At 34.0% G+C, this 12,891-nt stretch overlaps 1 protein-coding gene across 3 annotated transcripts in view; it reads right to left on the bottom strand.

The window, feature by feature from the left end:
• The window catches only part of LOC100371219 (RNA-binding motif, single-stranded-interacting protein 2-like), an 84,564-nt gene that overhangs the window by 29,600 nt on the left and 42,073 nt on the right, over positions 1 to 12,891 (bottom strand). For 2 of the 3 annotated variants that reach the window (XM_006819254.3, XM_085501545.1), the window contains exons 3-4: positions 11,482 to 11,568; positions 7,755 to 7,949 (exon numbers count right to left, since the gene is read on the bottom strand). In XM_006819254.3, coding sequence (XP_006819317.1) covers positions 7,755 to 7,949; positions 11,482 to 11,568 — 282 coding nt within the window. The remainder of the gene's footprint in view (positions 1 to 7,754; positions 7,950 to 11,481; positions 11,569 to 12,891) is intronic. The other variant, XM_085501544.1, reaches the window with a different exon arrangement.

Genomic DNA, 12,891 nt, shown 5'->3' with positions numbered 1-12,891 from the left:
GTGGTGCATGGCCTTGTCTTTCAAAGCTTAAAAAGTCAACAACAAAACAGTAGGTAAAATAAACAAGCAGCCTCTCGGCTGAGATAGCTCCGCTGTTAGCAAGGCACGTTCCAATTAAAGAACTGAAGATATCATTACAAAATGAACAATATGTATAAGAATGTATAGCAATTGGACTTGCTGTTTTCAACAATAATTCAAAAATATCACTTTTTACCAAAAATGACATAAATATTCATCAAAATTAGATAATTGAAGATCTCATTACAAAATGAACAAATCTGAGAGAGGTCCACATGTAGTACCTATATATGTAATATCAAAACAATCGGACTTGCGGTTTTAAACAAGAAGTCAAAAATATCACTTTTTACCAAAAATAACAAAAATATTCACCAAAATTAGAGAATTGAGGATATCATCACAAAATGAACAAATCTCAGAAAGGTCCACATGTAGTACCTATATATGTAATATCAAAGCAATTGGACTTTTGGTTTTTAACAAGAAGTTGAAAATATCACTTTTTACCAAAAATGACAAAAATATTCACCAAAATTAAGAAATTTAAGATATCATCACGAAATGAACAAATCTGAGAGAGGTCCACATGTAGTATCTATATATGTAATATCAAAGCAATTGGACTTGCGGTTTTTTAAAAGAAATCGAAAATATCACTTTTTACCAAAAATGACAAAAATATTCACCAAAATTAGAGAATTTAAGATATCATCACGAAATGAACAAATTTGAGAAAGGATCACAAGTAGTATCTGTATATGCAATATCAAAGCAATTGGACTTGCAGTTTTTAACAAGAAGTCGAAAATATCACTTTTTAACAAAAATTACAAAAATATTCACCAAAATTAGAGAATTGAAGATATCATCAAGAAATGAACAAATCTGAGAAAGGTACACATGTAGCATCTATATATGTAATATCAAAGCAATTGGACTTGACGTTTTTAACAAGAAGTCGAAAATATCACTTTTTACCAAAAATGACTTAAATATTTACCAAAATTAGAGAATTAAAGATATCATCATGAAATGAACAAATCTTAGAGAGGTCTACCCCAGGTACATACACACCAAGTATCAAAGCATTCAGGCTTGTATTTTTCAAGAAGAAGTCGAAAAAGTAAAACATTGACACGGACGACGACGACGACGGAGGACGCCGACGGACAATCACTCATATGATAAGCTCCGCTCGACAAAGTTGACAGCGGAGCTAAAAAGGAAGGTTGGTTTAAATTAATGCTTGGTGTAAAAAGTAAATAAAGAGTTGTTTAAAAGTAGGTCAATGAGAAATAAAACGTGATATAATACCTACGCCCAATAAGGAAAAGCCTGACAGAAATAGTTGGATAGTAGCCAGGTAAAATTGAATACCAGATCATGCTAGAAATGTTTGCAATGAAGAGGAAGTAGTAGTATGGTAGCTACTTATAGGTTACTATGGTGTGACTAAGTGTAATGAGAGAGACCAACAAGAAGAGGAACCTACGAGTTTAGCGGTAACAGGTGATATATTCACATTGGTGGCAGTATATGGTATTATATCTGGTCTCTTCGATAGGTTAGATGCCATTCCAGCCAATTGTCCACAGTGTAGAATGGAGCGGCTAGAGGCAGTATTTAGCAGTAGTCTAGTTCAGCCACTGTGACTTCTAGCTTTTAACACTGGTTGAAATGCCCAGCCCCATTCACACATAAATAAGGCCAATGAAGTTCAGAAATCCTTCCGAACCAACCAAGGGTAATAGGACAGCAGTATAATTTGCATAACAAAGGAAAATCCCTACACAGTGATTGGCATACTTCACCTTTAAGTGTCAAGTCAAATTGTTCCATTTTCATTTTAGGGGTGTCAATTAGATTTTCAGAGAGGGGAAAGAATGGTCATTTTAATTTTTTTCCATTTGCTGAGACAGATGGTCAGATTGACATGGTCAAATCAGGGTTGAAGCATGATAATGAATTTATGATATCAGAATCAAGACTCCATTTAAACCTGTTTTGACAATCAAATCCCCTATTGGCAAAATAAATTAAGCCAGGTACTAGTAAGTAATCATTGCATACCTTGCATTCAAACTGAAAGCACTTACAGGGGGCTTACAGGCCCACCCACTGCAACAAATCAAACAGGGGCTCACATGCTCACCCACTGGACCTAGTCAGGAGGGGGCTTACATGCCCACCCACTGCAACAAATCAAACAGGGGCTCACATGCTCACATGCTCACCCACTAGACCTAGTCTGGGAGGGGGCTTATAGACCCACCCATTAGACCAAATCAAACAGGGGCTTAAGTGCTCACCCACTGGGCCTAGTCAGGGAGGGGACTTACAGGCCCACCCATTCTACCAAATCAAACAGGGGCTTAAATGCCCACCCACTGCACCTGGTCTGGGAGGGGTGTATTATCTACTCACCTCTCCATAGAATAAAGTTGTCACCCCTGGCACACAATGGTACACACAGACTAAATTTACATTAGGTACTCTAGTTGCCAAAATAATTAAAATAGTGGTTAAATAGAAGGAAATGTCCATCCATCTATCATTTACTTAACCTTTTCACCAACACTTCCCTCTTTTCATCACAAATTCACACAAATAGTCCAGTTTATAGTCTGCACTTTCCTTCATAATATTGACACAATAATAGTAACAAGCAGCCTGTCGGCTGAGATAGCTCCGCTGTTAGCAATGCACATTTCAATTAAAGAACTGAAGACATCATTAGAAAATGAACAATATGAATAGTATCAAAGCAATCGGACTTACAGTTTTTAACAAGAAATCGAAAATATCACTTTTTACCAAAAATGACAAAAATATTCACCAAAATTAGAGAATTGAAGATATCATCACAAAATGAACAAATCTGAGAAAGGTCTACATGTAGTATCTATATATGTAATATCAAAGCAATTGAACTATTGGTTTTTAACAAGAAGTCGAAAATATCACTTTTTACCAAAAATGACAAAAATATTCACCAAAATTAGAGAACTGAATATATCATCACAAAATGAACAAATCTGAGAAAGGTCTACATGTAGTATCTATATATGTAATATCAAAGCAATTGAACTATTGGTTTATAACAAGAAGTCGAAAATATCACTTTTTACCAAAAATTACAAAAATATTCACCAAAATTAGAGAATTGAAGATATCATCACAAAATGAAAAAAATCTGAGAGAGGTCCACATGTAGTACCTATATATGTAATATCAAAGCAATCGGACTTGCGGTTTTTAACAAGAAGTCGAAAATATCACTTTTTACCAAAAATGACAAAAATATTCACCAAAAATAGAGAATTGAAGATATCATCACGAAATGAACAAATCTGAGAGAGGTCCACATGTAGTACCTAAATATGTAGTAACAAAGCAATTGGACTTGCGGTTTTTAACAAGAAGTCGAAAATATCACTTTTTACCAAAAATGACAAAAATATTCACCAAAATTAAAGAATTAAAGATATCATTACAAAATGAACAAATCTGAGAGAGGTCCACATGTAGTACCTATATATGTAATATCAAAGCATTTGCACTTGCAGTTTTTAACAAGAAGTCGAAAATATCACTTTTTACCAAAAATGACAAAAATATTCACCAAAATTAGAGAATTGAAGATATCAACATGAAATGAACAAACCTAAGAGAGGTCTACCCAAGGTACATATACACGAAGTATCAAAGCATTCAGGCTTGCAGTTTTCAAGAAGAAGTCGAAAAAGTAAAACATTTACACGGACGACGACGGACGACGACGACGACGGACAATCACTCATATAAGCTCCGCTCGACAAAGTCGACAGCGGAGCTAAAAACTGAAGATTAACTCAAATTTTGTCAGTTGGCACCAAAATTAGAGTTCATTTCCAGAAATATTGAAGAATATTAGGATTAAAAATGCAAAAAAAATTAAGCGAGAAAGTCTGATAGTGAAAAGGTTAATAGGACTGGGGGGGGGGGCAAACATACTGCAAGAATAATATTTGTGGACAGAAACAAGAGATAACTTTTAAATGATTAGAAAGACACCATTGAATTAAAGAGAGTAATGTGCATGTATGGTATGTGCCCTTAAACTAGAATTATAACAATAGTTGGAAACTCAAACTGGCATTAAGTCTCTATTAAGACCTATACTCATTATTTTTGAGAAAGCTAGTCATAAATCACATCAAATTGTTTATTGGGTTAATTATGTACAATCATGAAGCCATCATTCGTGCTATGAAACCATTGTGTGATATAGTTCTGTAATTTAGCAAATATATTACCTGGTAGCTACAACTTCCCATGAATAGAATGTTATAGCAAAAAAGCATTTTTCATCACTTTTTAAAAACTAATTAACTAATTGAGAAAAACCAAAAGTCAAATCAGTTAGGGTGAATAAGTTACATATCATATTTCACGAGGCAACAATTTGGGATAGGACATAATATCTCAACACTATAGAATCCAATGGTAAATTTATTCAAATACTCACAAATTGGCATTCACTACAATACCAATTAATAGATTTATAAAATGAGAAGGATACGAGTGATTTCCAAGAACTTGATGTAAAATAATTATTTTTGAAATCTAGCATATCTTAATAATGATATTAAAATAAGAAGCAGCCTGTCGTCTAAAAATAGTATCATCATAAAATGAACAAATCTGACAGAAATTCACCAATATCACATGCTTCTGAAATATCAAAGATATCAGGCTAGCTATTTTCAATAAGAAGTCAAAAATAGCATTTTTTACCAAAATTGACAGAAATATCTACTAAAATTAGAGAGTTGAAGGTATCGTCACAAAATGAACAAAACTGAGAGAGAACTACTCAAGATACATTTGTACTGAGTGTGAAAGCCATACAACTGAGGGTTAATAAGAACAAGTTGAGAATGTCAAATTGGCGCTGATAGCAACAGATAGGCAATACTATAAGTAGCTTTAGTTGATTTTGTCAATGTTAGATGTTAAAACTTGATAAAAACAAGTCATGTCATGATTATATTAAAATATACAAATATAGGACTAGCATTGTTGTTATACAGTGTCTCATCTTATAGTGGGGGGGGGGGGGTCTCTGAATATCACCTCAGTTTTTAGATATTTGTGTTTCTTAATACTAATTTGAGTTAATTAAGTTTATTTAAGATGAAAATATATTACCAAAATGAAAAGGATCTTATTTACAATAAGACGAGATGACATCTGAATGGGAAGGAAAACGCAAGTAGTTAAAATGTACATCAACATTCAAGAGAAATCGTAAATAAAATTTACTAAAGTGGTCATGAGCAATACACAGATGTAAACAATGAACATGAACAAGAGTCAACTATGCTCATGCTAATGCAACAACAAAGAAGCTAAGTGAAGTTTTCACTTGTACAATGGAGTGCATAAAACTTCAGTTTAGTCAGTGTGTGTGTCAGGAGTACTCATTAATTAATGTGCCATAGCTACCTTGGTGACCGTGGTGTTCACTGAGACGCAAATTTACAAATTCATCCTTTTAGCGATATGAGCTAAGGAAATATGTCTCCACTGGAATGTATGACACAGTTGTAATGATAACTTTTCTGTAAGAGTATTGGGGATTGAATGTCTGAGTTGTGTCATCGTTTTAAGTTCATCATGTCACAAAATAACCTTTTTAATTTGAGTGTTTAGATACCAACATAATCAATGAGTGTTTAGACAGCAACATAGTCAATGAGTGTTTAGACAGCAACATAGTCAATGAGTGTTTAGATACCAACATAGTCAATGAGTGTTTAAATGCCAACATAGTCAATGACAGTGTTTAAAGACCAACATAGTCAATGACATTGTTTAAAAACCAACATAGTCAATGAGTGTCAATAAGTTCATCATGTCACAAAATAACCTTTTTAATTTGAGTGTTTAGATACCAACATAATCAATGAGTGTTTAGACAGCAATATAGTCAATGAGTGTTTAGATACCAACAGTCAATGAGTGTTTAAATACCAAGATTGTCAATGAGTGTTTAGATACCAACACAGTCAATAAGTGTTTAGATGCTAATATAGTCATTGAGTGTTTAAATGTCAACATAGTCAATGACAGTGTTTAAATGCCAACATAGTCAGTGACCGTGTTTAAATACCAACATATTCAATGAGTGTGTAGATGCCAACATAGACAATGGGAGTTACGATGACAGTATTCATATGCCAACATAGTCAATGAGTGTTTGGATGCCAACATAATCAATGAGTGTTTAAATGCCAACATGGTCAATGACAGTGTTTAAATTCCAACATAGTCAATGACAGTATTTAAAAGCCAACGTAGTCTATGAGTGTTTAGGTGTTAGGTATCAACAGTCAATGAGTGTTTAGACAGCAACATAGTCAATGAGTGTTTAGATACCAACACAGTCAACAAGTGTTTAAATGTCAACTTAGGCAATGAGTGTTTAGATGCTAACATAGTCAATGAGTGTTTATATACCCACAGTTAATGAGTGTTTAAATGTCAAAATGGCCAATGACCGTGTTTAAATACCAACAGTCAATGACAGTGTTTAAAGGCCAACATAGTCAATGAGTGTTTAGATGCCAACATAGACAATGTGTGTTTAGATACAAACAGACAATGAGTGTTTAAATGCCAACATAGTCAATGACAATATTCAAAGGCCAATGTAGTCAAAGAGTGTTTAGGTGCTAACATAGTTAATGAGTGTTTAAATGCTAACAGTCAACAAGTGTTTAAATGCCAACTTAGTCAATGAGTGGTTAGATGCCAACATAGTCAATGACAGTGTTTAAATGTCAACATAGTCAATGAGTGTTTAAATGCCAACATAGTCGATGACAGTGTTTAAATGTCAACATAGTCAATGACAGTATTTAAAGGCCAACATAGTCAACAAGTGTTTAAATGCCAACATAATCAATGAGTGTTCAGATGCCAACATAGTCAATGACAGAGAACCAGAAAATGACAAAAATAAACTATTATTATACTGGAAACTGACTAAATTATATGACTATTGTTTAACATTTTATCAATATTAGTATCGTATAAAAGATAATTTCCACCCCATTTCACAATTTTGAGATATATTGTTTTTTAGAAAATTGTGCAAAAAAATGCTAATCTGGACTATAGTATATGACATTTAGGACTGCTGTATTTTAAATAATAATGCTTAGTGGCCACAATTCTATTTTGTTAGTATCCTAATGGCATGACAAATGAACAGTGCTATATAATCTTCAATTCAGGTCAAACCTCCTTAAAATAGGACAAGTGATTATTGTGTGAACACAATGACTTAGTGTGAGAACACTAAGCAATTCATACACTTGGACTTGATTCCATACAAAAAATCAAGCCATTGAAAATAACTCGCAATAAGAACAGTAAATAAGCAACACAATGAAAGAAATCTAATCTATCAAAATGAATCATTTGTTATGTAAATTGTTTAAATGCATGCAAGGAATGTCACTTAGAAAATAAGGCAAGGTGAGTGAACTCTACTGAAATAAAAAAAAAAGGTCAACCAATCAGAACAAGGGTTCTATAGTGCAGTTGGAGGGCTACATTATTTTCTTGGGAAACAGTTGCGCTAACTTCAATATTTGGGTGTGACCCTTGACCTACATCTTGGGTTCAGAAGATCTGATGAAAACATTGGAAAGCAAAACTAACACTGAATGTGTCAAATTTACCGTTTGAGCACCAAAAGTATGCGCCGTTGGTTGATGTGGTGATGTGTATCTTTGTGGCGGTGCACGCGTAGTAATACCAAACTGTGGCCAGCCTGGCGATGATGGATGACTCTGCCATCCGGACAGTGCTGGTGCATGTGGTGACATGTTACGCCTACATGTTGTATATGTTGTTCTCTGTTGATATTGTTGAGGCTGCAATGAATGGAAAAAAAATAATGAATCATCAATTGTCATTTTGGAATACTTTTTTCCCCCATTTGCTCTCTTTAAAGCAAATCTCCAATAAAAAACATACACGTATAATTACAATTATTTTATGCTTGGTCATAGAAATGTCATATTTTTGACGATAGAACACTTCTACGTGAGCTAATAAAGATAATATTATTTATTACTGATAACAAGAGACTAGATTAAAGACCCAGCTCTCATGAGGACTGACATTAGAGAAAGGAGCAAATAATACCATGCTACTCCTTGAACATTAGTAGTAGTTTGTATTGTTACATTTAATTAAACACCCAAAACTTAATAGAGAGTTTAAGATTTGCGTACGTAACAGGAACGTAACGTGATGTTCTAATTTCGTTTGCGTTACGTTCCCCAGTGTCAGAAAATGATTAAGTACAAGCGGCTGACAACAGGGACGTAACTGAAACCAGAACCATGTCAGTTCATCTATTATTGGGCAACCATAATATCCAAAATTTGTTATGTCATTTCACGTCCGGAATCAGAATTAGTAGTTAGTTCCCAGACCATGTATGTAAATGTGTCGAAATGGGCGTAGTGCGAGTGGTTAGTGCTAGTAGCACTAATCCGAAAAAGTACTAGATCTAGTGCTAAAATGGCACTAGATCTAGCGCTAAAATGGCACTAGATCTAGTGCTAAAATGTGCACAGTGCGAGTGCTGTATGATGCCAACGCGTTTAAATCACCATAGCTCATTTAAATATGTTAATGTTATTGAACGCAACGCGGAAAAGATTTGTCTGATAAATTACGCCAAAATATTTTAAAAAATAAATTTTAAAACTGCCGAAAAATCGCCCTGGACGATTTCTTGGTCCTATTTTTTTTAACGCGACCATACACTGGGTTTGTTTAGCTGTGAAGAGTTAAAATATGTATTTTACAACCGGAAATTCAACAGACGAACTTGTTACTTCACAGATTTCACATGTTTTAATTATTAGCAACTGTAACAAGAACAAGATTTCGAGAGTCTACAACAAAAAATCCTAAGGGCTCCTAAAAAATATATTATTGCAGAGAAAGTGTCTAGACATATATAATATGGTCACGTTAAAAAATCAAAAAATCGGTGAGGTTGCATCATATTCCGTTAGTTCCTCCATGATACAATGTAACAACAGGATTGCGTGAATATGTACATGTATATGCCAATTCACAGGTAGCAGTACACACAAAATCCACCAAGCTTTACAGGGACCCGGGACTTAGACTAGGAGTATACCTTTTTTTTATTTAGTTGACATATGGCATCATAATTTCATTTTCGAAGATCTATTTTCATTAAGTGTGGCGCCGACCAGAAATAAAACGGCACATCAGCGATTTAAAAAAATCAACGCTGAATTCCACCATTTACATAAAGTTTCCATTCGCCAAAGTTGAAAACACAAACTTCCACACAATACCATTTCATACAGTATATCTATTTACAATTTGTAAAAATTGCGAAGTTCGACCTGCAGTTTCACTGTTTCAGCTAGTTTCCCGGCCGATCGCGTTGTTCTAAAGGTCTATTACGACAAACGTGGACAATTCTCAATTTTCCCACTGTAGCACATTTCCAATGAATGAAAGATACAACAATTTTACGTAAATATTAATTTATTTTCAGAGAATTAGGGGATATCTTGACGTCGTTGACAACGCGATATCAATGCCACTCACACTATGTACATGTAGCACTAGATCTACCGATAGTGCTATTTTAGTAGTTTTTCGGATTAGTGCTACTAGCACTAACCACTCGCACTATGTTTATTTCGACACATTTACATACCTCCCCAGACATTTGACAGAGCTCTCGCTATTTCCACCCACTCTGCTGAGGTCCCAGGCCTGTTTGCAAAATCCTCTTTCAGCAGATCAATGTCATGCGTTTTCAGTGGGTATAAATGTCAGCTAAAATGCATCCAATATTTCTTATTTTATCATAAATATACAAAATCACTCTAATATAAAACGTTTTATCAATGTCAGTGAAAATTAATTAAAATTGACAGCGAGAAAAGCTCTCGGAAATCAACTACGAGTCAGTCGCCTTGATCACGTTCAAAATGACTGCCATACAACCAGGCAACCGATGACGTCATTGGTTTGCGCGGAGGTCATGCACAAAGCGGTGATGTATCCGTTCTCGTTCCGTTCTTGTATGCGCATCTTAATATCTCTAATAGTATGCACTTACACTGCTAAGTGAGCAGTCAACTTTAGGGGTACGACCACTATGTCCCCAATGTAAAGTATATATGCTAGTCAGTCTCATGTCCTGATGCATGTAGAACACACCCAATGTCAAAACTCTAACCACTGTAATCCCATCATGATGCGAGTTGAACTTCCTAGCCACTGCACCGATAATGTGAGGTGAACATTTGCCAAAGAATCATGTGATTACAGATCACATTTGCTATTTATTTATTTATTTGTAATTCAAGTTAGTCATTAAAATTAAGATGTTAGTGTTTTCACATTTACTGTTTAGGGATCAGTTTAATTCATGTTTTTAAACCAGATTTGACAAAATTGACAAAATTGAGAAAATTTGCACAAATTTCCAATGATGCATCTGAAAATGTGTTAAAAGGATTAGCCATGAAATGACACAACACCAGCACGATTCTCTCTCTCGCTCGCTTGCTCTCTCAGTATCGTTTATTTCATTTACTGAATAGCCTATGAGCAGATTTTCTTTTTTATGAAAATTACAATAATACACTTTTATTCCTGTCTCCATGGCAACAATTCACTCTTCTTCTGCAATGATGTACATGCATGTGTATATTTGCATGCATGCTAACATATCATATGGCTGGTCTCAGTATTATATTGCTTTTAATATATACAACTGTATTAATGTTGGATGAAATGAACAACGCAAAAGACTGACTGGTTTAAATCATTGCAGGTAGGTAAATTTAGATAAATACAACAACCCCCTTCTCTGGAGTTCAGAAATGCCCTCTAGTGTTTTTATTGGAAAATGGCCATCAGTCGGCCATATTATACTAGGAATACATGTTAAATCATTATTTCATAAAAATAACTACTGTTCATCACAATCCATCTACACATGATTTTTTTCTTTTACTATAGATATGAGTCGAAGCTGATGAAATAATGTAATGTTGTTTTTTCGGTCAAAATCAACAAAATTAAAAAAAAAAAAAATCGCACATTTATATAACATTTTTTGACTAACAATTTTTTATTTAAACATGTTAACTTCACTGGTATATACTGTCTTTGTACCAACGTATAGAACCAAATCAAACAGATCCATGAATGGACTGACAGAACTCAAAACTACACTTGACAGATACAGGTAGAAACATGTGAGAAGCATTCTCATTGGTTGCTTATTTATCAGAGCTATGTTGAGAAGGCGGATATAGAGCCATGAAAAATCTGGAGATCTTTAGTTTTGAAAATGCTGATGACGGGATTGAGATATGATAAGGGAAACAGTACCTGTTTAGAAGGAGTGAAAGAGTTATAAGAGGAAAACTTGGTGATTCTGGTTGAAGATGATGAACTAATGTTACTGGGATTCAGTTGCTACAAGACAAAAGGAAACAAAAATAAAAGTAAGACAGAGAACAAAAATACATGAATGAAATTTGGGTTCAATTTGCTCTATTAGAAGCACAGACACAAGCTTAATGTAAGTCGTAAAATGAGCCACTCAGGAGCCAGTCAGTGACAGCCTTACAGCAGGATGACAGTTTCAGTTTTTAAAATTGCACTATTTTCAAAATGTAATTAAGGTATTCGTATGAAAGGAATTTTTTCTACACAAAAATGACAAATTTGACATTTCTCAACTTTATTTAGTTTCAAGCTATATTCAAGATGGCTGCCCCATGAAGTAAATACTAGTAAATTGATCACATTTATTTTATTATCACATGTACGCCAGCTGACTGAGTATTGGGTATATGTACTGTACTTCTAATGAACAATTACAGTTTACACAGAGAGATAGAAACATCAAACAGGAATAGAATACACCGGAAGTAAGATGAATGCATGGGAAAGGTGTGTTATGTGTTGTGCATTATACTATTCGGCATACATGATAGTTGCACACCCTCTTCCATATTTAGATCCAAATCCAACCTTGATACTTACATGTAAAATGATATACTCATTATTTGGGATCTGTTTTTGTAAATAATGCTAAGACTTCTGCTTATAAACTTTTAAATTATTGTATAATTTGGTAAAGAAAATTCATTAATTAAATATTCATAAGGATATTAGATTTCTGAAAACTGATCATTAGTTGGGAGGAGTATAACACTGGCTTGGGAAATAAATCTGCTTATCCATGAGTAAAACGACATATTTGTTATCAAACCACTACCCAGAAAGAAGTTATATTGTGGGTTTTCATATCAACAGCATCACTCAGTGAAAAGAATGCTACAACTAGAGTCTCGAGAAAGTAATTATTGATGCCTTGGTGTTAGCACCTATTCTATAAAAGCCTGTGTTCACAAGATACAGCAAATTATTTTAAAATATTGCAATTACATTATCAGCACAAGTTTTAGGACAAAATGGCAGTTCTATTACACAAAGTAGCAGTTATAATTACTTTTATCATTTCAAATATTTAGTTTCATTGTTTGAATGATAAGTAATGGAATGGTGTTGAAATATTGCAAAATTTGGTTGGGATTGAGGCTGAAGCACTGCACATTTAATACAAGCCCACACATGATTTAGGTAAGATAGAGGGACCTTCACTTGGTTCTAAAATAGGCATAATAAAATAATTGGTAATTCAAAGTGAATTTAATATACATGTAAAGTTTAATATAATTGGTTTTAATTTTGCTGGTAGTTTTAAATGAAAACAATCAACATTAGTGCAAT

The sequence above is a fragment of the Saccoglossus kowalevskii genome, chromosome 7 (assembly GCF_978046115.1).
Source record: "Saccoglossus kowalevskii chromosome 7, keSacKowa6.1, whole genome shotgun sequence".
In the NCBI taxonomy this organism is placed as follows: domain Eukaryota; kingdom Metazoa; phylum Hemichordata; class Enteropneusta; family Harrimaniidae; genus Saccoglossus; species Saccoglossus kowalevskii.
The sequence above is the reverse complement of the archived record's forward strand: the minus strand, read 5'-3'. Positions and strand labels throughout refer to the sequence as shown.